The sequence below is a fragment of the Phalacrocorax aristotelis genome, chromosome 1 (assembly GCF_949628215.1).
Source record: "Phalacrocorax aristotelis chromosome 1, bGulAri2.1, whole genome shotgun sequence".
Taxonomy (NCBI): Eukaryota; Metazoa; Chordata; class Aves; order Suliformes; family Phalacrocoracidae; genus Phalacrocorax; species Phalacrocorax aristotelis.
Window position 1 is genome coordinate 31,304,746 of NC_134276.1, and position 27,060 is coordinate 31,331,805.

A 27,060-nucleotide genomic window follows, 5' to 3' on the forward strand; every position below is an offset into this window, starting at 1 on the left:
CAATACGTCAGATACTGTTCAATATCTTTATAAGTGATCTGGATGACAGGAGTGAGTGCACCCTCCCCAGGTGTGCATATGACACCAAACCAGGAGCAGAAAGAGACATGCTGGAAGGAAGAGCCACCATACAGACTTTGAGAGGCCAGAAGATTGCATCGACAAGAACTGTGTGCACTCTGACAGAGATGAAATCTTGCACCTGGAATGGAATAATCCCAGCATCAGTACAGTCTGGGGTCTGACTGGCTAGTCAGCTTTTCTTTTTGCAGCTCTGCTGAGAAGGACCTCGGGATTCTAGTGGAGAACGAGCCAACCAAATCAGCAAAGCATCCTGGCAGCAAAGGCAAATTGTTTCATGGGCTGCATCAGCAACAATCTAGCCAGCAGAACAATGGATGTGATTACACCACTTTACTCGGCGCTTTTTAGGCTACGCCTGGAATACTGTGTCCAGGTTTGGTCCTCCCAGTTCAAGAGACACTGGGAAACTTGAGGGTCCAGAAGAGGGCCAGCATGATGATCAGAGGGTTGGAGAACCTGACACAGGAAGAAAGGCTGCCTAAGAAGTTTCACTGGGGGAGATCTAATCACAGCCTTCCAATTCCTAAAAGGTAGTCACAGAAGAGATGAAGATACTGTCTTCACATGGATCTCTGATGACAGGACAAGAGACAGTGGGCACAAAGTGTATTAGGTGAAATTCTAGCTGGATATAAGAAAAGAAATTAATCACCACGAGAACAGGCTGCCCAGAGAAATGGATGAATCTTTCTTGCTGAAAATACTGAAGTGTCAGGTCAACAGGGCTAGGACAGGGTTGAATAACCCAACCCAAGGCCCTACTTTCTACACAGATTTGACCCAGATGATCCCCAGAAGTCCATTCCAATGCAGACTTTTCTGCGAATCTAGGAAAACAAATTGCTGCTACCCTTTACTTTCAAGCTGTGACTACAGTTAGTTTACTACATATTCCCATTTGTTCCTAGCAAAAACCTGAAAAACCTAAAAAAAGGTTGAATGGCTTTTATATTTGTTTTAAAAATGAGCAGAATTGAAATGACAGCAGTAACGTTAGTATGGATTGAGAAATAGAAACATGAGCTAACATGCCTCTCAGACACTAAGTCTCCTGATACAGTTTACAAGGTTAACAATCATCTAGTTGTCTTTGTACCCTTACAAATGAAGTTAAACAGGCACAGTTAGCATTTACGTATTATAGTAAGGTTTCCAATGTTATAAAGCTTCTTTCAAAAGCCTTAAGGAATATTACTACTAATTAAGTCTTTCCCTGTATAATAAAAATTAAAGACCTGATTAACACAACATTTGTTTCTCCTTTATACCCTGTGAATGAGTGACAACAGACTTCTGTTTACTGTTTTGTTAAGAAAAATAGGGTATAAACATTGATTTTTTTTCATTTTAATGACAAACTTAGGATGTTTAAGTTAACTATGTATTTACTAGTAATGTGTATGATTAACATGTAGGATTACTTTCGAAGGAAAACTACAATCAAATCTTGCAAAAGCTAGTTCCAAGGTAATTAGTTGTTCTTGAAGTTCATGTGTGGCCATAACCATCCTAGCTTGCTACAGCCCCTGGAATACACTGTGTATTTTAAATCATTTAAATACTAAGTTATGTAAAAAAATCCAAATATTGTAAGATTAACCCATCATAACCTTTTCTGCTTAGGAAAGTAATCATATTCAAAAGCGCAAAATATCTGCTATAATTTTAAAAGGACTACCTATATGTTTTAGTGTTAACTCAAAACAAACCAAGCAATCCCTAAACTGCTACCTTTCATGTTGCACAATGGTGCTGCCCTGCAGCAGTTCCCAATTCTTCTTTATGGAACAGTATTTTAGGTGTATGCAAGACAACAGCTATCAACACTTTTCCCTTGTAGACAGAGATGGGATCATTCCGACTCTGCTTCATACTGTGGGACGTCTTTAGCTTTCTTTCAAAAACCATGCAGTTGTTCAAGAACAACTGATAACACAGAACACCCCAGGTTGGAAGGGACCCAAAAGATCATCTAGTCCAACCTTTCAGGGAAAAGGGAGCCTAGATGAGATTATCTAGCACCCTGTCCAATTGTGTCTTGAAAGCATCCAGTGACAGGGACTCCACCATGTCCCTGGGGAGGTTGTTCCTATGATGGTTGTTCTCACTGTAAAGAATTTATTTCTTACATCAAGACTAAACCTGTCCCAGTGCAACTTGTACCCACTACCTCTTGCCTTTTCCATGTGACTCCTTGTGAAATACGAGCCTTATTCTTCTTTGTAGCCACCCTTTAAGTACTGGAAAACTGGTCCCCCTTATGCCTTCTCTTCTCCAAGAAGAAAAGACCTAACTCCTTCAGTCCTTCCTTACAGGGCAGCTTCTCCAGCCCTTTGATCATCTTCGTGGCCCTCCTTTGGACTCTTCTCCAGTCTGTCTGTGTCATTTTTGAGTTGTGGGGACCAGAACTGGACACATTACTCCAGTATGGCCTGACAAGCACTGAGTCAAGTGAGAGGATCGCATCTCTTACCTCTACCAGTAATGCCCCTGCAGATGCAGCCCAGGATCAGATTTGCCTTGGTTGCTGCAGTGGTGTACTGCTGACTCATGTTTGACTTGTGCATCACGACTCCCAGGTGCCTTTCAGCAAGGCTATTTCTCAGCCTGTACTGTTTTCCCAGCCTGTACCAGGCTCTTTGGTTATCCTGACCCAGGTGCAGGACCTAGCACTTGTCTTTGTTAAAACTTCATACTGTTCTTGCTAGCCCACTCTTCTAGCCTCTCCAGGTCTCTCTGTAAGATGACTCTACCTTCTGAAGTGTCCACCTCACCACTCTGTTTGGTGTCACCAGCAAACTTGAGGATGCTTTCAATCCCATCGTCTAGATCATTTGCAAAGATGAACAGCGTAGGGCCCCACTTTGATCCCTAGGGGATCCTACTTGTGACAGGCTGCCAGCCTGAGTAGAAACATTGATCACCACCCTCCTGAGTGTGGCCCGTTGGCCAGTTTTCTACTCATCTCACAGACCACCCATCCAGTCTGTATCTTGCCAGTTTGTCCTGGAGAATACTGTAGGAAACAGCATCAAATGCTTTGCTGAAGTCCAGGTAAACAACATTCACTGCTCTCCCCCGGGCAACTGAAAGTGTTACTTTGTTGTGAAAGGTGATCAGGTTAGTCAGCATGATTTGCCTTTGGTAAATCTGTGTTGGCTTTTCCCAATCACTTGCTTCATTTGGCTTGTAATTGTTTCTGGGAGGACTTGTTCTATTACTTTCCTGGGGACTGAAGTAAGACTAATGGGCCTGTAATCTCCTGGGTTCTCTTTTGGGCCATTCTTGTAGATGGACATGGCATGTGCTGTCTTCCAGTTATTAGGGATATCCCCTGATCTCCACCACTTTTCAAATATTATAGATAGTGGCCTTGCAACAATGTCAGCCACTTCTTTTAACATCCTGGAGTGGGTTCTGTCCTGGCCCATAGACTGATGGGGGTTGAGCCCTTGAAAGAGGCCACACCCCAGCCCATCCTCCGTCACTGGTGGGTTGACACATGCCTTGTCACAGCTACTTGGTCCTCTGATCTGGGGTCCAGCTATGCCGGTAAAGACAGAGGCACAGAAGGTATTGAGAACCCCTGCCTTATTGGCATTATTAGTAACTTGCTTCCCTGCCCTGTTCAGCAATGGGCCTATGTATCCCTGCACTTCAGCTTACTGCTTATGTATCTGAAGAACCCTTCCTCATTTTTCTTGACATGTTTGGCCAGTTCTAGCTGATCCTCAGCCTTACTGACTGCATCTCTGCATCTCCTAGCAAGGTTCTTTAGTCGTCAATGGCTATTTGGCCACCTTTCCATAGCTGGTATGCTTCTGTTCTGCTTTTAACCATACCCAAAAGCTAATTGTTAAGCCAGACTTTATCCTGAGCTAACAAGTTCAGCCCTCAAGACTTATTAGAATGAGCCTAGCACCATGGTAATATGAATGATTTACTAATTTGGGCTCAGTGCTATGCTAGCACTGACAGATGGTTTTTTGATCAAAGTTGCTCCTTACCCCAACACCTGCAGTTGTGTTTAGAGACTATCAAAGAACCCCAGAGCTACACTAAGTAATACTACCTGTGTATATGCAACACAGAAGCCAAATAAAAACCACCAATTGTTAAGAACATTGACTTATGACCTGGAATTTCAAGATACCTGCAACTGTGTTATGCTCCCCTTGCAAAAGTTTTCTTATTCCTTCTGCAGAGACAATTAATGAAGCAGGGGTTCAGCCAATAGTTTAAAGAGATTGAAATTGTAAGACACTGGCATCGAATCTCCTTTTTCTTAAAAAAGGACCTCCCAATTTCTGAGTCAATCTCAAGCTACTCTGGTGCAATCCCACCCCCTACACCCCCCACCCAAATATATGAAAAAATCTTACCCTAAATTTATATTTTGTACTACGCCTCAAATTCTTCACCGTGTAGGTAAGATCGTCACCATCATATTTTGGCTTGAAACCATATCCCTGCAGGATTAAACAGGATTACTTAAAACATTATATTTGCAGACCAGTCCACATAACATACTTCATACAAATAAATTACTGTTTCAGACTGTAACCGTTATGCTCCTCTGAGAAAGTGATAAATGCACCTTCATTGCGTAAAGAAAAGACTTTTTTTTGGAGAAGGGGGAAATTAATTAACCAGTCTCCAATCAGAAAAGGAGGAAAGAACAGTAAAGAAAAACATACAGTGTCAACAGAAATTATATTTAACACTTTCAAAGGGTAGAACAGGACTAATTTTTAAAACAAAGGTGGTATGGCTGAAATGACATTTAAAGGGACCACATATCATGATGCAATTACTTTGATCCAGCTCTTATAAGGCTTCAGTGTCACCTGTGAATTCACAAACATAAAAGTAATTTAAAAGCCTTTGCAGGATTTGGGCTTACTAACACTAATAATGATTACTGTCACAATAAAAAGGAGAAAGCTACGCAGCTTGGTCACAGCAATGACAAGTCATTAGCTTAATTTCAGAAAATACAGTTCCTTGTAGAATATTCTAGCAAACGTAATAGTTGTTACACTTAATACAAAATGTATCAAACACACATTATAATCTCTTTTCTTATTAAGAATAAGTATTCTAAACTTACTGAGTTCTCATCCTCCATCTCTAATATATACGAGATTCCTTCATCTGATGGTGTTCCTGAGGGTTTTGTCCACTGTAGGGATAACCAAGTAACTCCAGCATTAATCAGCAAAGGACTTGCTGGTGTGGTTGGGGCAGTGCCTGAGGTATGATACAGGACTTCTTCACTAAAACCACTGTTTAAAACAGACAGTATGTAAACTAACTAGACACAATAATTAGTATCTACAAAAACATAATTCTTACTAGACACAGCTATGACAGTTTCTTGGATGCGTGCGCAACTGGAAATTGTAAGCTGGTACACGGCGACGACTTAACATGCTCATAAGTCTGTTAGTAACAGAACAACTGAACAAAGTTAACCTGCTCATAATCGAAAGATTAATTTGTATGACATAACTACAATGTTTTGCTAACCAAACATTTTGCTTTTTCATATGAAGTTGTTATTCTAAAACAGTAGAGCTTTATATGCAATAATGTACTAATACCACAGTGTTCTTCCTATTCTGAATGAAAACGTGAAGGCATAAAAGCATATATGGGAAGACCTCAAAAAATATTTTGCTTCCCAGGCAGCAATTATGTGCTTCAAGTATACTGTGAAGTACTAGTTTCTCTAGTGATTCAAAAAATAATAGAATAATAGTCTCATTCAATGTTCAGTTACTTAAACAGTTGCCAATATGAAAGTCTTACTGCAGAACAAATGAAGTAGAGTCTACACCAGTGAATCTCCTAACACAACTGTTAGTCTTATCTGATGATGCTTAGATATGTCTTAAAGTGAAAATACAAGTAAGTTACATAAAAAGACCTATTGTGAGACAGAGGGATGCAAAAGTCAGTAAATGGCACAGATGGTCCGACGTGTATCCACCTAGACTAAAAAATCCCCACCTGTTCTCAGCTGGCCTTTGCTGCTTCTATGTCAGATCTGAGGAAACACTGACAGTCTTAAGAGCTAGTCTAGATTTTTTAACCATATGAAACTAACGTCAGAGATGTAATTTTAATCTAAAAGCTAGGCATTACCTAAGTAAGCATCAGCAAGCCCTGAAAACAAAATTCTCCATATGGCTTAAACAACAGTACCAGTTAAATATCTCGTGTGTTGGAACCTGACTTTACTGAAAAATCTCAATATGAAGATACCTCAACCTCACTTTCTCTCTTACTCAACCAATGTTACAATAACAATGCACGAGCTGTAAATTTTGGTCTGCTGTGAAGTCTTTCTGGCATTAAAAAAATACTACTATTAAAAAAAAAATAATCTTACAGACAACACATTATCAAGAGTGTTGATAGCATCCAAAGCAGACACACAGTCTGCACAGACAGACAGACTGTGAAATAGATTGTGAAGCACCAAGTGAAAAAGTGCAAAACAAGAGAAAAATTTTTACATTTTGGGGTGGGGTGGGGTGGGAAGACAGTAATTTTCTCTTGCAGAAGTCACAAGCAAGAAAATCTATGAAATGAAGATGGTGTGATATATACAATATATCTACAAAAAAAAATTCAGCATTATATAGGTAGGCTACTGAAAGCATAAAAAGAGGCTACACAAATACTAAGTCTACCTCTGTTCACAAAACTACTGAAGGAATCAGCTTACAAGAAGATATAAGGCAAAAAACCCCACACCTTAAAAATATTTAGTCTCTTTACTTGATTGAACCACTCCAAAATACACTGAAATCAACTAAAAGAGCTCCAATGATACCCACATTTGAATGACTTAAACAATTCACTGGGAAGTACAATAATGCTATGTATCTTTTAAACAGATTTTATTCTTCCCGTTTTCTTTAGCCACTGTTTCATGTGCGGTTAGAATTAAATCTAAAAGTATGAGTAACTTGAAGATAAAATATCTGCCTTTGTTAGTAAAATCACTTAGACAAAATTCTGTCTCCAGATGCCTAAGGTTCTCAACATTCTTCATAAGGAATAATCAGGCACTCTACCCTAAAAAATATAATTTTGAGAGACATCTTAATTAAATAATACCATAAAGACAATAAAATGCATCTTTACAAAGCTAGGAAATAATGATTTGAAAATCTATTTGGCATGATTAGTTTAAGAAGGGTACTTAACTGCTCAGTGTCTTCTACCAGCTTACGCTGCAGGAATCTGTAACGTGTGCAGGTATTCCTGGAGTGCACATCTACACTCAGATGTAAGAGGGGAACAGGAAGAGAGCCTGAGCACTGGACCCTGCTTAACTGCCAGATTAGTCCCTGTCTTTGTTTTTTTGGAACAGTTCCAACTAAAACCTCATCGAGACAAAGTCCAGGAGCAGCTTAAGAGAATAATTAATTCCCGAAATATCATCCAGAAGGCAGTAATATAATGAAGACCTGTAGAAGCACACTGAAAGTCATTCTAGCCCACTACAGTGTCCCCTGAGAGTGGCCCAAAGCAGGTGCCTAAGGAAAGACATAGGAACAGGCACTAGATGCAATGCATTCCCTGGGTATTCACCAAAGCCTCCCAACACACGCCTCAGATCTCCTGAGCCAGCTGTAGCTTTCACTCACTTAATAGTCTGCAGAAGATCTTTTCTACCCAGCATGAATTACAATCCCAGGTTTGGCTTCCCATTCTTTACACTGTCCTTCAGCACTGTCCAAGCAGGCATTGTTCCCTCAAGCACCTCCTTGTGCCTGCTGAAGGACACACAACACACATCCTCTGTTTCAGGCTATAAAACTACCATTCTCGTGAGCTGCAGCACAATGCTTGTAATTTTTCAAATACTGAATTAAAAAACAACTGCAAAATAGCAATTTTAGGCTGGCAGCTAGAGAAGCCCTGTTTTTATGCCTCATAGGACCTCAAAGTCCAAGTACTACTATGGAGTGTGGACACTGGCAGTCTGCTCTAGAGATGATGAGCTCTGGTAGTGTTACTATTAGCCAGGTTTATTTGCTTTGCCTGAAGACCAAGAGGCATTCTCAAGAGCTAATGCACCCAGTAGTGCAAGCATAACTTGAGAAATCAGTAATTTTGTTCTTTTTTTTTTTCAAGTTCTTACTTATATTCTCTATTGAAGTCAGATGTCATTCATTAGAAAATTCAAAACAAAGTTTTGTGCTCTATAACTTCTGAACCACATACCCTAAGCATTCATAATAAGCTCTAGAATTTGAGAAGAATTCAGTGATATGGTAATGTCATGTTCTGTCCATTTCCCAGGGTAACATGAGACTAACAGACACCTTAGATCAAGGGATGTACCCAAGTAGCAGGCATGGCAAAGAGCACAGTACAGACACACCTACAGGTGGCAGCGGGGGTTCTGCCAGACTTACCTCCTGCTCCAGCAGAGTTACTGACACCTCTTTATACTGTCATCGCTAGAACTCTTAATTTAAGGAAGGCTGATAAGCCCTGGAAAATTGCTACCTCAGCTTCAGGAACTGCTTTAGAACTAGCACCATGACAAACCTCCCTGGAATCAAGAGCAGCAGAGAGCATGGTAGAAGGTACCCTCTAGTCGGCACAGCAGCAGCACAAGCACTGCAGCATTTAAACTATTCAATTCTGGCCCTTTGGCTGAGTCACTTATCTTTTAGCATGATCCCCAGAATTTTAGTAGAAGTGTTTATTACATCAGACACAAAAGCTACAATTGCACCGAATGTGTCAGTCTTTACAACGTAGCACTTAGCCAAAAATTCTGTTACAAGTACAGGCAGTAGGAAACAGGTCCAAGGTAGCAACTTCAGTGGTCAGCATAGGTCTACAAAGACTGAAGCTAAAAACCAGCACAGCCTGAGCTGATTTCATATGAGAGCAGCTGGGTTGTCTGTGCCATGCTCGTGCTCCCCATTCTAGGGGCACTATGTACAAATGTCTGAGCAGGCTGCCCAGGAAACGAGGCTAAGTCTGGCAGAAGTAGCTATACTATCTGCTTCTAAGAGGTGCCAAGATTTGAAGCATTTATATGGTAAGTATGCACATAACATAGTGGTTGTAGTATGTAGCCATACCATGCCTGGACAAAATGCGTTATGCTGGGAATCACAGAATAGTTGAGGTTGGAAGGGAATCTCTGGAGGTGATCTTGTCCAACCTCCCCTGCTCAGGCAGGGTCAAGTGGTTCACAGTACACAGGTAATTTGCAAATTGAATAATCCAATCACATACCATGAATGAACTGCAGTTGGACTAGATGATCATTGTAGATCCATTACAACTGAACTACTCTATACTTTATTTCATCCCTGTTGGACAACAGACTTGTTTCTTTAAATTTCACCATATGCTTTTCCTAAACAAGCACAGACATGTATGCATATGCATTCCATATTTATGTATATAACAGTAATATTTACCTCATTCCCATGTCATTTTTGGCTGCTAGCCTAAAGGTGTACCCCATTGCTGGTGATAGTTTAGTAATCCTATACTGCTTCTGTTGGCCATAATAACACTGGCAAAACTCTCCATTTCCTTTTCCCTAAAAAGGAATAAGATAATCACATTATTCACCCTATTATATATGCATCCATCCATTAAAGTAACACACAAACGTGAAGTAAACTCATTTTTTTAAATGAACCATAACTCTTGAATCTCCCACAGAGTGAAGGAGTTGTATATGACACTCTGTATATATATTGAATTAGAGGCTTCTTCCCTTCCTTTCCAATTTCCCAGCTCCACAGCGTTGGAAGGAAAAATGTAATGAAGCTTCTGCAGCTCTGCCATCTGAGAACAGCTGTCCAGGTAGAGACTGGAAGATATCTGTGGGGGCACAGTAGATCCACCCTCTGTACAAAAGACAGACTGTTACATGACAATGATCCTTCAGTGTACCGAAGTACTGGACTACAAGTGGAAAAGCCACTATTAAGGGTGGCAGAATCATGTAATGAAGATCCTATTATTTTATAGTCCCCAAGAAAAAATTTGGGCAATAACCATATTTTCAAAATTGCTTCAGGAATTACGTATTTGTCACACGCCTCTAGACAGAAGTCATAATTTTCACACAACTTGATGTGCACACATACAACTACTTTTTTAAAAACCACAAAATTAAAAAGAAAATAGAATAACTTGCTTACTTCATCCCATTCTAAAAGGTAACTGTGGATTTTAGAACCATTATCACAAGATGCCTGCAACAGGAAAAGATGAAAATTAGAGCTCTAACTGGATACAGGACCACTTAAGGAATAAATGCTTGTATAGGTCAAATCATGAGAAGATCAGTGGAAGGCAAATGATGCTCCCCTTACATCATTTTTTCACTTGCCAAGACAGTCCTAGTTCAGTCTCCATCCAGTGAATGCTTGTATCATGTTTATGGTTTTGTTTTTTAATGTAGACCTTGAAAAAGTATTCTGGCAACAGTGTAAAATGCTACAGTACTTTTCTGAGCAGCTCAATTGCAGGTCTGCTCAAATAAGTCTTTCCAGACCACTTCATTTGCTTTGCACAAACAAGCCTACGTTCAGTAACAGAGGAAGGAATTGGTTCCACAGTACAGTAGGGGATGGACACTCGAATGACTGACTGTCACTCGAACTCAGTAACTTTATCTACAAAGGCTCCTTGCTCTTTGGAACTCCTTCTCTTTTTACTGAAGTCCACATTTAACCCAATACATGTATTTCCAGTCATAGAACTGTGACTGAAATCAGTATGTTTGACAAAAATTTTCTGTTTCAATGAACCGGCATTTTATTGACAAAACTGAAACAGTTCTGAAGAGTTTAAAATATTTATTTTAAAGTTTTTTTTAACAATTCCTACCTTCCACTGCAGAGTAAGAGAATTTTTGGTTCGATTAGTTATCCTGGGCAGATTTGGAGTATCAGGTTCACAACTCGTTGTGGTAAAACTCTCCGCTTCTGAAGGGCTTCCCTTCACACAGTTGCATTCTACTTGGACTCTAAAGTAGAAAAGAGCCGGTAACATTTTGCTTCAAAATCTGTATATACAGTTTCCAAAGAAAACTGAGTATTCAGCATTCAGTTACTGCCTGGCTACCTCATTCTTAAAATATCACAGTTATAAATAAATAACTGGTGGAAGCATCTTGGCCAATAGAAGTAATGCAAAAGAAGAGTCCTTTACTTTGGATGTACATTACCATCAGTCAGCTTTAGTCTCACAATTACATTGGAAATCTGCCTGCTATTTGCTGTACTATGGTTGGGAAATAATGGTAGCATCTTGCAGGCTCGTTATCTGTTGCAGACATATTAATTGGTACTATGAATAATTCTTCTTCTGCATCTGCTTTTGTCAGATGAGCACAATGAAGCTGTTGATACATTTTCAGAGTACCTTCTACACTCCTTAAAGACCTTGCTGAGGCTGTTTACCCTGCCCTTTCCTTTAGGAATGCTATGAATTAACTCTCCATGTTCTTCAGATGAGTGAATTCTTGCTTCTGTCTCACAGAGAAATGGTTAGGTTTTCTAACAGCTTTTCTCCAAAATTAAATACAGGATTATTATCTGGCCTCCCCCTGTGCTCTCCCCCCTCACCTCCCTCAGCCGTGGAGCTATGCCGTGTCTCCTTCTTGGGTGAACCTGCACATTACTTTCTTCTGACTCACCTGTTCCTTTGAAAGAAACCCCTCCCCCCCTTTTCTCTGATCACTGGTATAAGAACCGTGTTGCCTGCTTATGAAGATGCAAAAGTCCTTACATGTCCTTGTTGCATGATCAGCAAGTCACAGGAAATCTGGCTCTGTCGATGTTATGAACAGGGAGAGGGAGATATTTGAACAGTGACTAATGCTGCACGCAAAGTTGTGTGTGCTTGCATACAGTTGCAAATATGTAATTTGTCAGTTATCTTCATAATTCAGTCTTTCTGGTCTTCATTGATTTTGGGCAGTATTTGCACTGGCAGAATTCTGTTTAACTCCTAGTTTAGGAATAGCTTAGATGGCTAAGTCATCTATTCCTATGCATTCTCTACAATGACCAGAATCAGTCAAGAAAGAATCTGAATGTGGCCTGATAAAAAAGGACTTATATAGGAAAAAAAATTCCTAGGCTCTGACCCTTCTGCTCCACGCATTTTCAACTTAAACATCATTGGGTGAAGTGCATAAACACTACTAAAACCAGGAACAAAACCACAGGGGAAGTACCTGCATATGAAGAGCTTTGAGTCAATCTATCATTCATCCTTCTCCTGAGCCTGTGCTGCAAGCCATGTAGTGACCCAAATTAAATAGGTGTGCGACAAAGAACAGACCAACCCTCTTCTGCTTCCAGTTTGGCATCCAGAACAATACCCTGGGAAACAGTGCTAGGAGGTACAGACCCCCTCACACCTAGGACCAGAAATGTGTCTCTCCCATTCGAGCAAATGCTGATCAAAAGACACAACAGAAATCCTCCTCCTCCCTACTGCTGATGTTCTAAAGCTTGTGTGGAAGGAGGCACAACATTTCTGACTTGGATCCTTACTCAGGCACACTTCTGTCCCCTGTGCTTCCTACCAGCTACCTCTAAATTGGGTCCCTGGTCAGTACACAGGGGTCTTTGGGTTCTCCACAATCAAGACAGCCAAATCCCTCACGTGCTGCTCATTCAGTCACTTCTAAAGTTGCACTATCCAGTTGCAATTATTTCTTTAAAAGGCAGTACTTTTAAGGCAGCCTTCATTTCCGCCTTCACAATGTTATGTATTTATAAACTGCTGTATTCATACTGGTTTTTTTTTAAACCAAGAAATAAGACAACCCTCAACTATGTAAAAAAGGAGGGAAGAAGAACACCTAGCTACATCTTTCCAACCCTATGCTGTTTCTTCAGTAGGACATAGTGAAGCAGCAGATCCTCCTAGAAGGGTAGAATTGCACTGAGCTAGGAGCATATTTAGTAATGCATATGGGGTCAGATTCACTGGTCTGCTGGATCAAAGTGAAAGCAGCATAACCTGACCTTCAGGTGGCCAGCAGCGAGCATGTTCCTGTGCAAGGTATCCCCCTCTGCTGCCTCTTGGAAACAGAGGCAGCAAGCGGCATCTGTGCCTGGCTTAGAGGACAGAAAAATGTCACCGTTCTGGCATGAGGAGTAAAGAGCATGGACGTTGGGTGAGGGTGCAACGATCTCCGGTTTTCCAAAATGGACTGAGTGGTCATCTAAGACAAAAATGTTGATTTGTGTCTCAAAGGAGGGTGAGATGTGGTAAAGAATCTCTGAAGACTGAATCTTGGATCTGAATTGGATCTGAATACACGGACTCAATGAAACTTTTAAAACATTGCCACTGAATTTAATGAATAGAAAAGGAGATACTCACCTTGCATGGTAATCAGTTGCTGGCCTGAGATCATTTACAGTAACTTTATTTTCTTCTCCACTGGAAAGCAATATTATTTGGTTCAATAGACTGTTTCAGAATCCCAAACATTTATAAAAAGACACACATCACCTAACCCATCCACCTAGCACTCCTTCTAGGAAACAGATTTGCTAACAGTTTGTTTCTGTTGCTAAATAAACTAAAATGAAAATGCATTTGTCTTTGAATTTTAGGGGCGGATTGCATTTCATTCCTGTTGTTTTGCCCTGGTAGTTTTGGGTTTTTTTTGTTGTTCTGTTTGTTTGGTTTTTTTTTTAAGAATAATTACTTTCCTCTTTAGTCAGCAAGATCAACTGTATGTGTACACAACACAAAAAACATTGAAGTAATGGGACCTTTAGAAACTCAGTTCAGCCTTGCAGAAACTATTATCTAAAACTGGGATATCCAACTTGTAATTTATGTACTGCTTCTAAGAAATCCACGGAAGGTGACTAAGATAAATACAAAGATTTACAATTATTAGACAGCTCTACACCCTTAATGGTAAAATTTTCTGTTATGTTTCTGCAAGTATCTCCAAGTTTCTCCAGAATAACAACTGAAAACCATTGTACTAGGAATGAAACAACTGAAGAGTTTTGTTTGTTTTGCTGCTGCTAGAGTTGTGTTCTGTGTGAATCTACTTACTTTATTTCATATCTTAAGACTGTCTCTTACCAAGGGCATTTTCAGAGAAGGGAGGGATAACTGTACTGGGAGCAGAAGCATGTGCTGAAGTAAATAAGTACAACCACAATTTGTATTTCTCACTACTTGTATATCTCACTAATTGAGAACCCATAGTTTCTAGTGCAGCTGGTTGAAATATAGCTAAGTGATATTAAAACATGCTTCCAACATGTAAGAACAAAGTCTTTAAATTCTAATTGATGGTAGATACTTCTTCAGTAATAAACCAGAACCAATTCTACTGAAAAAAAAGTAGTTTGTTTCAGAAGAGAACTTGCACAAAACTGTTAATTACTTAAATCTCTGGACAACAGGCAGATTTTTAATGAGGTTTTAAGCCACATAATTCAACAAAACAGCAATTAAATAAAAATAATGTATACCTACATGTATACAGTTTTGTACTTTCCATCTTTTCCAGTATTTGAAATCATTACTTCGTAAGTATAAACATCTGGTACATCATTCTTGTCAGCATCTTCTCTGGTATCACTGGATGGAGGGGACCACGTAAGCAGTGCTGTTCTTGCCTGAATGTCTGATACCTGTAGAAACACAACTTTGAGACCTCTACTATTTAAATGCTATTGTATATAAATGTTGCTTTGCCACTTCGGACTAAATAAAAGAGAAGGAAAACAAATAGCATTATCATATCAGATTATTTTTACTGATCTAATAGCTACTAATTAGTTTTTACAGATGAAATCAAGATAGAAATCTAAGAAATGCCATGAGAAAGCTGCAAACCTAGGGCGTAGGGTTGAGTGCAGACAGACTTCTAAGTTACAAATGCCACCTAGTGGGCTACATAAAAATGACTATCGTTTATGAAGCACAAGAGATGGCAAGCATATATTGTGAACCTGCCGTTTTATTAGATGACAATGTTTCAGACTTTTTTTTTTACGTGACCAGTACTGTGATTTTTTTTAATACTTTCTTGCTGTCTTAGTTTTCATATGAACTATACAGCAGCCCAGGAATTCCTCCAAAATGCCTGGCATTACTGTAGCAGGTAACATAACGAAACTCTGCTTTGGGCATTTAATTATGACTGCGACAAGTAGACTCTCCCATTAGATTAGAAATTATTTTGTTAACTACCCCAGCAAATTGGTTTTGATCAGGATATTAAAAGGGATACAACTACCTGAGGCTCTAATCCAGTACTCTGTTAGTGAACAGACTATTACAACTTTTAGCTCAGGTGCTTGCGATGAAGGCATGCTTACAAGGTCCATGTACATATACATATATATACACACACACACATATACATATACAGGCAACAACCTAAAGAATTCCTGTGGCGGCGCTTGCCTGCACATGCACCCTTTGCAGAAAGGCCTGGATAACAACAGTTGGTGTGATAGAAATATGAGCATAAACAGTATGTGTGAATGCAACACCTCCAACTGCCTGAAAAGCGTTCACCCCAACAGACTCCTTGTGCTAAAGGCAGTCAGTCTCAGGTGGAGTACATGGTAACTGGGGAATCAGAAAAAGACTTCTGAAACGAAGAAGGCATCAGCTTCAGAAGCATAAAAGCAGCATGAAAATTCATACCAGGGATAAGAGATACTGGACTGGAACAGAGCAATGATCAAAACCTGGCCTGACAGCCCAAGAAATTGCCCTGCCACCATTTCTGCCTCCATTCAGGCCTGATGGATACCATGAGTAAGCTGCACCCCAGCTGGTACAACAGCAGTTTGGGGTGCAGTAGGCAGGGACCCACAGATGAGATGGGTGCATGTGACCTGGCAGAGAGCTTTCTCAATGTCCTGTGGATTAGCGGATTGTAGGGAACAACAGATTTTTGCGAATAACACAGTTATTGTACATTCAAATGTTATTTGTTATATGACAAATACATGCTTTTGTTATGTTGGATATAATGCTATATAACAATATGTAGTTATTGTACACGCAAAACTAAAGCACTCACATCTCCCAAAGGAGACGTGAAGTGAGAGGCACCCACACTCCCAGAAGAATGGGTGCTGCTTGAAACCCACACATGCTGCAAGGGGCTGGGATGCTTATACCTCTGTAGGTGAGTGCACAGCTGTGTGCATGTGATTAAGAATTTCTAGGATCCGTTATAGAAGTCTAGAAATTTGTGGGTGTTTATTAATATTGCACATGTCAGCTATTGTGGTTTATATGTTGCACTTGCCTACTATTACCAACCATTTCATAAGAGAATTGGAAACATGTTGTTATATGAAATGACTAGTTTTACAATATGACTGTAATATGTATCTATTTTGGGAATAATTGCTTTTGGAAATCTATTACCAGAGTATCATAATCAAAATGCTATCTTCACAACTGGTGCTCTTAAATTGCTACTGAACTAAAAACCTGAATAGGTCAACTTCAACAATGAAGCAGAGAGGAGATGACTTACTGATAACAGACAAATGGAAAGGAGTTAAAATCAAACAAGATGAGCCTCAATGTCTTGGAAATAATGTCACTAAGCACTTATATGTTAACAGAACTACACATCATATTCTGAAAGGGATCAAATGCTAGGAAGATAACCCACTCTAAGTTCGGTAAGAGAAATTCCACTATAATCTTGAAGTGGTCACAAACTACACTACCACTAACTACAACCACCTCATTACAATTCCAGCATTTCTGGAAGTCATTGGAGTTGTGGGAAGCATCTGGGGTGGTAAAAGCTTCCTCTCAGACAATCTTAATCCCTCCCTCCTGGGTTGCCGACAGTGGCAAGGCAGTGGCAGTGAAGGAAAGAAGTATAGTTTCCTGAAGGACCTACAATGCTCCAGGACTAGTAGGTCCACTGTTAAGATAAACTATTCCTATGTTTAGCTACCTTGTCCTTAGTGGACAAGGGAAGAGCTATGGATGTCATCTATCTGGACTTGTGTAAGGCTTCTGGCATGATCCCCTCAACATCCTTCTCTCTTAATTGGAGATATGGACTTGATGGGTGAACTGTTCGATGGGTGAGGAATTAGTCGGATGATCACATCCAGAGGGGAGTGGTCAACAGCTCAATGTCCAGAAGATCAGTGACAAGTGGTGTCCCTCAGGGGTCTGTACTGCGACCAGCACTGTTTAGTATCTTCATCAATGACATAGACAGTGGGATTGAGTGCACCCTCAGCAAGTTTGCGGATGACACCAAGCTGAGTGGTGCAGTTGACACACCCAAGGGACAGGATGTCACCCAGAGGGACCTGGACAAGCTCAAGAAGTGGGCCCATGTGAACCACATGAGGTTCAGCAAGGCCAAGTGCAAGGTCCTGCACCTGGGCTGGAGCAATCCTCAGTATCGATACAGGCTGTGGGATGAAGGGATTGAGACCAGCTCTGCCAAAAAGGACTTGGGGGCACTGGTGGATGAAAAGCTGGACATGAGCCAACAATGTGTGCTTGCAGTCCAGAAAGCCAACTGTATCCTGGTCTGCATCAAAAGAAATCAAAAGAAATGTGGCCAGCACGTCGAGGGGGGGTGATTCTGCCCCTCTACTCTGCTCTGGTGAGACCCCACCTGGAGTACTGTGTCCAGCTCTTGAGCCCTCAGCACTGGAAAGACATGGACCTGTTGGAGTGGGTCCAGAGGAGGGCCACAAAAATAATCACACGGATGGAACACCTTTCCTATGAAGAAAGGCTGAGAGAGTTGGGGTTGTTCAGCCTGGAGAAGAGAAGACTGCAGCGAGACCTTATTGTAGCCTTTCAGTACTTAACGGGGGCTAATGAGAAAGATGGACTTTTTAGCAGGGCCTGTTGCAACAGAACAAGGGGTAATGGTTTTAAACTAAAAGTGGATAAATGCAGACTAGACATAAGGAAGAAATTTTTGTGATGAGGGTGGTGGAAACACTGGCACAGGTTGCCCAGAGAGGTGGTAGATGCCCCATCCCTGGAAACATTCAAGTTCAGGTTGGAGCAACCTGATCTAGTTGAATATATCCCTGCTCACTGCAGGGGGGTTGGACTAGATGACCTTTAAAGGTCCCTTCCAACCCAAACTATTCTATGATTCTTAACAGTTGAATTTTTTTTCCTAATGTCCAGGAGTATCTCTCTTACTAGCAGCTAAGCATACTTGTCCTAGCCACCGTGGCGTTGAACATTCAATCTTTCCTTCCTTTCTGCAGTTGTTTTTCACGTATCTGAAGACTGCTGTGTCTCGCCTTACTTATCCTAATCTCTGATCATTCTGACTGTTCTCCTTATCTCCTACTGTTTCATTGTCTTGAGTGCTTTGCCCAGAACTGCACATAACATCCCATCTAACGCTTTACTAATGCCAAACAGCCTTATACACTTGACAGATTATATTTCCCTTCACACACTTGTCTATCTCCTCTTACACTTGAGAAGTAATGCAGTTGGTGTGAAAGGTGGCATTACATCTTAATGGAACATTAAAAGATTAGGGGTTTCAACTGTTCACTACACAGAGAGAAGGGAGAGTGTGGGAGGGAGATCAAAGACAACATTACAGACTACAGAGTAACAGGTAACCCACAGGACTTTGACCAGTAAAATTAAACCCAGAGTATTAATGGAAAGAGTAGACAGAGAACAGGGTGAAATGTTCTTTAAGTCTCTGACAGGGTGAAACATTGTTATCCTGAGTCACTTCCCCCATGGCTACGTTTGTTGGTCAACTCACATAAAACTTCCACAAGACTTCTAAAATAATATATGACAACTGTTAACATGGTAACTATAACACAATGAAGCAATATTATGTACGAAGCTAAAAATCAGTGACTACGGAGGTTGTTCTGGTTGCTTTACTTTGTGTAAACAGAGGATGTGACTGAAGAATATTATGAAGAGCTGAAGCTTTGCTGCGGCCAGTTTGCCAAAGCTTAAAAGCAACAGTCAGTGGAATTGAACATGATCAGAAATGCAAAGTGAAAAGTATTCGCAGAGCTGGGAATTAAGGACATCCTTATGGTGGATAAAAGCTGTAATGTATAAAAACCCATATAAATTCTGTATACATACACATGCACACAGATGTATGTGGGGAAAAAGAAGAAATATGCTAGCCAATAAGCTACGATGTAACAGAATTTAGAGAAGTTAAAAGAGTAAATGAAACAAAAACACCTACCAGGATTAAAGACAAAAGATATTTTAAAAAAATCTCTCAGGAAATCTCTAAATCAGGCACTACTCTATTATTAGTGGATATAGAAAAAAAAAAGTGTAAAATGCAAATGCAGGATGGAAATGACTGCTAAATGCTTCTTTCTTTCCCATGTTACAATGAGGCGGAAATCGTACCCATCTCATATAAACCTGTTGCTGGACTAGAAAATTTACAACCCACACCAAAGTCACTGGGGCCAGTAATGGTGCCCAGTGATACTGAGTGGCCTGCAATAAACCAGGTGGTCAGGTTAAACCACTGTTTCCCTGTTGGCGATGTATGCTCACATTAAACCAGGAAGTTGCAAGAAGCCAAGCCTAAACTAGTAAGCCCTGCTGAGGAGCACTGGGGAGTGAAATACTTATGGAACAAGTGTTAAGAAGCAGGTACCTGAGGCCCTACGAGGTGTTCATGGACAGAAGGAACAGAAAAAGAAGCACAACACTTAATTCCCTGGCAGGTATAAACACTGGAAATAATTTCCAACCCTGTTCCTCACACACCTGAATCCCCCTGAAGTTGCTACCTTCTTCGTTTCTGTGACCCCAGAGAATGGGGATGGGGGACTGTGGGGTCCCCAGAAATACAGCTTGCGTGTGAGGGGTCAGTAATCAGACAAAAACAAGAGAGGCAGTAGGAGTGGGACTGAGTAACATCAAAGTTTTTCTACTGGACCTACACTCTATTATAATGTTACATGTTTTGTAAGATCCGGTGCTTTTCAGTAAATTCACATACAGGTGTATGAGTATTTTCAACCACTCTCAGTTGCTAAAAAAAAAAAACCAACAGCTGGAGGCACTGACAAGAGAGAATCAGAGAATGTAATTTAAGTCCTTTTCAAACAAAACATTTGGTACTGCTTTCCAGATTCAACCTCCAGCAAAGAGAAGGATTCTTAAAGACAAGTCTAGGTCCAACTATATTCTTCCTCCCAAGACTATCAATAACGGACAAAAGCAAAGTATTAAAAGATTAAGAATTGTTAAACTAAAGATTTCCTGTAAAAAACTTTTCTCTATTATGTATATGCACTATGGCAGTCTTAGATTACATCAGCATATACTATTTTAATACAAAACTCCAGCTCCACATGATGCAAGCATATGACAGTAATTACTAATTGCTTAAGAAGCTATTATTCAATGTTGTCCTTTATCCTTGAAGTTCAATAATAACCCCGTAGTTGATTCAACACTAGGCAAAGCTCTATTATGGAAAAGAACTAGTGAAGTTTCAGAAATTCCTGTCAGTTCTCAAGCACAAAACACTAGCATATATTCAAAAAAATCTCTGTGATACAAGGAGGAAAGAAGTATTTTTGAAGAACTAAGATTAAGATCAGAAGAGTCCACTATTCTTAGGTGTCCCAAGACACTCAGGAATGGCTTTTTCAGCAAACGTGGCATTACTTATTACTTTGTATGCTTATTCAAGCAGCTGCAATTGATTTTGGTTGCAGCTCTGAACACCATGTTCTTCTGCAAAGCAGAGTGCAATACTTGAATCAGGCCCTAGCACTGAGGAAACTAAAAGAGGGGCATGCCTTCATTAAAAGTCCAGCTAGCAAAAGTGACTCTCCTCATTAACTATACTACTTGCCTAAAAGGCATGGATGGTTGAGTGTTGAGGGTAGAAGGAAGTGAAAGAAAGCAAGACAGTACTGGCTTGTAATCCATCTTCTTATGTTGAGCATCATCGCTACGTTACTGGCAATGTTACAAGCTCTTTCTAGATATATTTTTATAACTCTGTTAATACTGGGATTTCATATAGTGGCCAAGAAGAACTCTGCATAGTAAGTATCAAGACAATTTTAGCTTCCTAAATGTTAATATACTAAAAAATACTTTGGTCATTTACATTTCAGTGACTGGAAGTTAAGTCAGTTTTCTTTCATGCAGGAAGTTAATGATCCTTTAAACTTGGAAAAAGAAAAGGAGGTGTAACTATAAACCAGCAACAGATACATTCTGGTTTTATGAAAGGCTTTATTTACTTACCACTGGCTTGGCTATATTAGAAAGAAGTGCTTCAAGTGCTTTTGTTGCTTCATCCTTTTCTTGAAAAACAAAATCAAAGCAAACAAGAAGTACCCATGAGTATCGTTCAGTGACTTTACAGTGAAATAGCTCTGAATTCAACAACTGCACACAGACTAACGTATGTATAAAATAGAACACCTAGCCAACTTGCATTCATCTAGAGCAACATAAAACCAAAAAAAGCTCCCAAAGAAGTTATTCATAAAAAACTATTTCTAAATCTGTTCTATGATTTAATGGAATACAGAAAGCCTGGTCATCTTTCATTGATGTATAGCTTTAAACAAACTACTGCTCTGGAGAACTTAAGCTCTTGGCTGAAATATCTCCTATAGATTTCTCTTTGGATGTAGGCACAGCCAAGTTACAGTACTTTAAATTCATTATTGCACATTGTGTGGAGGCCTACTGGTAACACTGCTGGCCTCCCTCAACTGCAAGGGCAAACCTTAGCTTAGCCTTCAGTTACATGTTAGGGAAAGAATCTAAGGTGTTTTGTTTCATCTGAAGGTATAGCTGAGCTTTATAGAGGACTCAGTAAGTTTACAGAAAGTGCTTTATGTGTTTTCTCTCACACAATATTAAAATTTTATTATCTCAATAGTGTGTGAACAGGCTAATCAATTTTGAATGCATGGCCAGGCATTTTGAATTCACTTAACCATTAAAGACAAATAAAAGAAAAACAAAGCCTGATACAACTATTTTAAAAACATGTCAAATCTATTTACAACTTTATATTTCTAAGTTTATAACTAATTAAATGCATTTCTGGCTTCTGTTTGTTATCACAGGTCTAAGTCGCAGTATATAATTCTCCAAAATGTTCCTTGAAATAAATAATTTTGGAAAGTGGACCTTCTCATTTTTAATATAAAATACTTCTAAGGAATCATTAACATAATTTTCATAACATACATAAGCAACAGTGCATTTTATTACCTGTGCCTCGGTAAAGTTAGCTCACAGATAAACACCAACTAAAGGAAGTAAACTGAAGACAAGACAAACGCCATTCTGGAACTACAGTGACAAGTATTCATTCAAGTTTGGAGCAACAGTTCCCAACTTCCGAATTCAGGTTGTATCTCAAAGGCGTCCCTTGGTACAAAGCTTTCACAGGGTAACATCTACAAATGTTTCTAAGCAGCTCTTTTAGGTTGAGATTTCCTGGTCTTAGACATACTTTCTTCACATTCCTTTTGGCCTACAGCAATCCAATACACATTGGCACAAAATCATCATCCCAAAGCAAACTTCAATGAGTTGAGAAAAATCATGGTTTGTTTCCCTCAACATCACTAGTTACAACTCTGTATTCTGAGAAAATTGTACTTGGCTGATGACAAGTCTTTGATATTGCGTTCTGAATCTCAAGTGACCTGGAAGCTGCATAGTGACACATCGTCAGATTCAACAATGACTGTATGACCAAGACTGAGTCAATTCAGTCCATTTATGAGATCACAAGCTTTCTGGTGAAATAAAGATATTAATAATAAACACACTCCCTATGGTAGTGTCTTAGAAAACATGAACTTACATGTACTAGTGTGAGGACCAGTCTTTTTCTACAAAAAGGCCTTTCAATAATGAGTTGGTAGGGACAGGCATTATGTGAATTGCCTATAACACTACTATATTTTTTACAAAATATCCTTTTTTAACAAGTTGAATGTGGGTTTCCTGTATCAGACACCTGGATCCTTCCATGCTTTCTGGAATATCAAGCAGGCCATCAATATTCAGTGATTGTTCAAAATGTAAGCACCAGTAATTCTGGACAAAGAACAGATTTTTCTTGAAACAATGTTATGAGCTATGACTAGTAAGATTTGCTCAAATCTTCATGGGGACTTGCATGTCAGTAGTTTTGTTCTCTTAGGCCCATTGTTCCAATATGAGCAGCAGGTCAATTGCCCTTAACTCCACTCTATGTAAGTCAACTTCAAGATTGTCAAAGTGTGGTGTTCTATCTACAAACGCTATGTTCAGCTAGACACTAGACTTGCATAATGTATATATACTGGTTTTGTTAACACTTACCTTCTACTTCTGTGTCTGTCTGAGAATTGCTTTTTCCTTTACCCAAAGACTTGTTTTTGGTAGAACCTGTGCTTATACCAGCTGCATCCTGTCCTTTTGTAAGTCCATTAGGTTCACTTGTAGGAGAAGGACATTTCTGAGGAGACGATGGAGGACTGTTTAACTTATCCTTCTGAGTTCCGTGTCGATCTTTTAACTTTTTTTGTAACCTTTCGTATGTTTTACTAGACCTTTCATCTCTAAAGTTGGATCTTCCATGAGCAGGCAGAGTATCTAAAGGAAAGAAGGAAAAAAATGAAAAATAATCACTAAGAACAGAATGTAATTAAAAAGCTATTAAAACTGCTATGTGTGTTAAGTGCACACTTGTGTGTAAAATTACATCTCTAGTCCTACTGGAAAACTGAAGAGTCTAGCAGGTAAGCTAACATACACTAAATGGACATTAGCAACATGTTGGGAAGAAAGTGTAATCTTTCCTTCCCACATCTTTTTTCTACTTAAAAATTATTCTTAAAATGTTTCTATCATCTTCCTTGAGCTGTAAGGTACAGGGAAAGTCAACACAGAAAAAAAGTGCTACTTTATTACATGGGAGGAGGTTTGCTCTAATGCTGAATAAAAAATACAGACGCTTGAAGTTTTGGAATGCAACTACATCTCTATTACTTTAATGGTGCTTCAGCAGAAATCAACAGGGAAAAGGCCCACAAAAGCGAAGGGCAACTGAAAGACACTAGAAGACTGAAGATAGTATGGCTAGGTCATGTAAGCATGCAGTATGCATACTTGTATGCAGTAACCTGAGGCATTGCTGCAGTATCACCGAAGTCCCATCTCTAAGCCAGAACATGGCTTTGGAAAAAAGTCAGTACCAGACTAATTAAAAAAATTGAACTGCAGACCAGTGAACTCTTCTGTCCAATTCTAGCATTTTTATCCATTTCACTTTATGCTTAGAAACAGCTTACTGACTCAAGACTTTAAAACAGTGTACCACATGGCACCAACTCTTCCTCAATGTAATGATAATGATAAATGACAAAAACTTTCAAAAAAAATCACTCAGTCTAAAGAATGAAGTTCATTATTTGTTATTTCTTAAGTGCTAGGAAGTGTAGAAAACAAGATCAAACAAAAACTTCCTTGCAAGAAGGATAAAATCACAAAACTAGAGAACTTTTCAGTTTCTGTTTTTTTAGGTCAGCTTAATTCCCAGAAAACTTGACAAAGGACTATTAGATCAGCTGTGACTATTTAGAAATTTGATTTTCACTACCAATAGAAATTCAGGTGCTCTTGTTAGAGAACTACCACACTCTAAGTGCGTCTGGGGTTTTTTATTTCCCCTTGAATTCAGATTCTTATATAGGAGCCTAACTGTGGGCTTTGACTTCTGAAAGCCACAGCCAAAGTCAGTGGTCCAGAATTAAATATGAAATCTGTAGCAAATATGTAACAAAGTAAAGCATCCCTAGTCCTCTAATTCCCTAAATCCAAGGGCATCCTACATAAATATTTACAACAAAGCAAAACCAAAGAATCCCACTTTATCTTTTTCTTTACATTAGCAATTTGGCAAATTATCACTGAATTTATATTTAAAGGGATATAACCAACAGCAGAAATCTAAAAAATATTATTCCATTAAGAAGTATCCTTTATGCATTTAATTATCCTACTCCAATCTCTTAATTTAACAAACTAAAAGCAAACAACTGCCATCTACAGGAAACCAAAAATTTAATATAACTATAAATAAGCACCCAAAGAGCATTGAGTAATGTACTGTTATAAAAGTAGTGCAAGGAAGAAATAAAGTACAGCTTAAGAATACAGAAACACGCAGGAGTCCAGCAAGATCAAGACATCAGTATACTATTATCTGACGGCTTTGTATATCATGACTATTTAAGCACAGTGACTACAAGAAGGACATTTTAAAGTTATTTTAGTAGTATCACAGAACACTGAGAAACTATGCATCTGCAGTGACACAGCAAAGCTGTGTTTAGTCTCCCCCTCCATAGGTTCCAGCTTCTTTCCCTAAAAACAATAAGCTGGCATTGCTCTCTGAAAGTCTTTCAAGGTCGGCACCTGCGTCATAGCAGAAGTTTATCTAAAGAAAAGCAAGTCTGCCAGAAATGTAAACATTAATCTAAGAACCAAATGCCTGAGTTAGTAGACATCTATACTTTGCCACTAAACAATATTGAAGGCAGATGTCAATAGCACTACCAAAGACAACTTCAATTACAGCTTAAGTTTAGGTTGGTGGCACCTGATTCCTCAAGCTGGACTTCAATATGGGCATTAGACTAAGTGCATACAGTTTTATGAAAAATAGAGATCTTTCTTTCATAATCAATACTAAGAACTCCTGTTTCATGCTTTAAACAGGATACCTGCAAAGACATGAGATCTCAGAACAGTGCTCGGGTATGGATTTAAACATTTAATCCCATGGGAAGGCATCATCTGGATCACTACAAACACTTCCTGCATTGCTTTCCTGGGCAAATCTATAACTGATATACATAGGAAATAATCTGCATGTTTAATAGATCACTGAATAGACAAGTCAAATTAATGAAAAGAACTTCTGGAATAAGAAGCTTCAGTAAAAACAAGACTGGTATCCTCATAAAACTTGTGTGTGTAGTTCCCATTCAAGCTGTAAGTCTTCCTTGACAAAGCCCGTACATCAGCAAAACAGATGCTGGAAATAAGTAGAGCATTATTTCCTTTGATAGAACCTGCAATATTCGATAAGCTACTTACCCAGATCCCCATACACTTGTGAGGTGTGATACTGTGGAATGTACTGCGTTGCCATGTCACCGGCTCCGGTCATGGGTGAGTATATATGACGTGGTGGAGGGGGTATCATGGCTGGAAGAGGAAGGAAGCCAGGCAGTGGGGGATGCGGAGGCCTGTGTATCACTGCATGACCACCAGGATGAAATTCTGGAGCCTGGGGAACCACCACAACCCTTCGAACACCATTATCTTCAATAACCTGTACAGTGAGAGAGACCATGCACCAAAAGAGAAATGACAGTCTGGAAGATATGTTTCTATAGATACTTAAACAAAACTAGGAACAGTAAACCCTTAAATTTGAGAGAAGCAGAGCAGGAACGCATAAGAAAGAAAAGATCGGACAACTAAAAGGCTATCTATGCTAAGTGTATTAACTGTAACAATGTCATTAATTTCACAATGTGATGGGGAAAAATACGGTTAAAAAAACCAATCTGACTGCAACATCTTATAAACCACCAGGTATATTTACAGCATAAGCCCAGCTTCTCCCCAGGGCTCTGTTTCCACCCTCATTCACATTGCTTGTATGCTACACTGCTCCTAGGATTTGTTCTACAGTATAACAACTAGATTGCTCTCTAGAAGTGATCTGATGGGCGGACAGACCTCACTCCGCATAAATGGTGAGAGAAAAGGCACAACAGTGTCTGGTCTTTGCTCTGTGCCCAACTCGGTTCACCAACACTAACCCCAGAGGCACTTGCCATACTGCACTTGTTGTCGTGCAGCAGCCATCATCTGCATCAAGCTGTTAATGTAACAAAACCT

The 27,060-nt window shown here is 39.6% G+C and overlaps 1 protein-coding gene across 8 annotated transcripts in view; it reads right to left on the reverse strand.

Moving 5' to 3' along the window:
- Positions 1-27,060, reverse strand: part of FNDC3A (fibronectin type III domain containing 3A) — a 129,020-nt gene that overhangs the window by 27,936 nt on the left and 74,024 nt on the right. For all 8 annotated transcript variants that reach the window (XM_075086488.1, XM_075086478.1, XM_075086460.1 and 5 more), the window contains 10 exons: positions 26,248-26,485; positions 23,467-23,739; positions 21,379-21,437; positions 14,608-14,765; positions 13,486-13,545; positions 10,972-11,110; positions 10,281-10,334; positions 9,546-9,670; positions 5,195-5,369; positions 4,467-4,553 (listed from right to left, as the gene is read on the reverse strand). In XM_075086488.1, the coding sequence (XP_074942589.1) occupies positions 4,467-4,553; positions 5,195-5,369; positions 9,546-9,670; positions 10,281-10,334; positions 10,972-11,110; positions 13,486-13,545; positions 14,608-14,765; positions 21,379-21,437; positions 23,467-23,739; positions 26,248-26,485 (1,368 nt within the window). The remainder of the gene's footprint in view (positions 1-4,466; positions 4,554-5,194; positions 5,370-9,545; positions 9,671-10,280; positions 10,335-10,971; positions 11,111-13,485; positions 13,546-14,607; positions 14,766-21,378; positions 21,438-23,466; positions 23,740-26,247; positions 26,486-27,060) is intronic.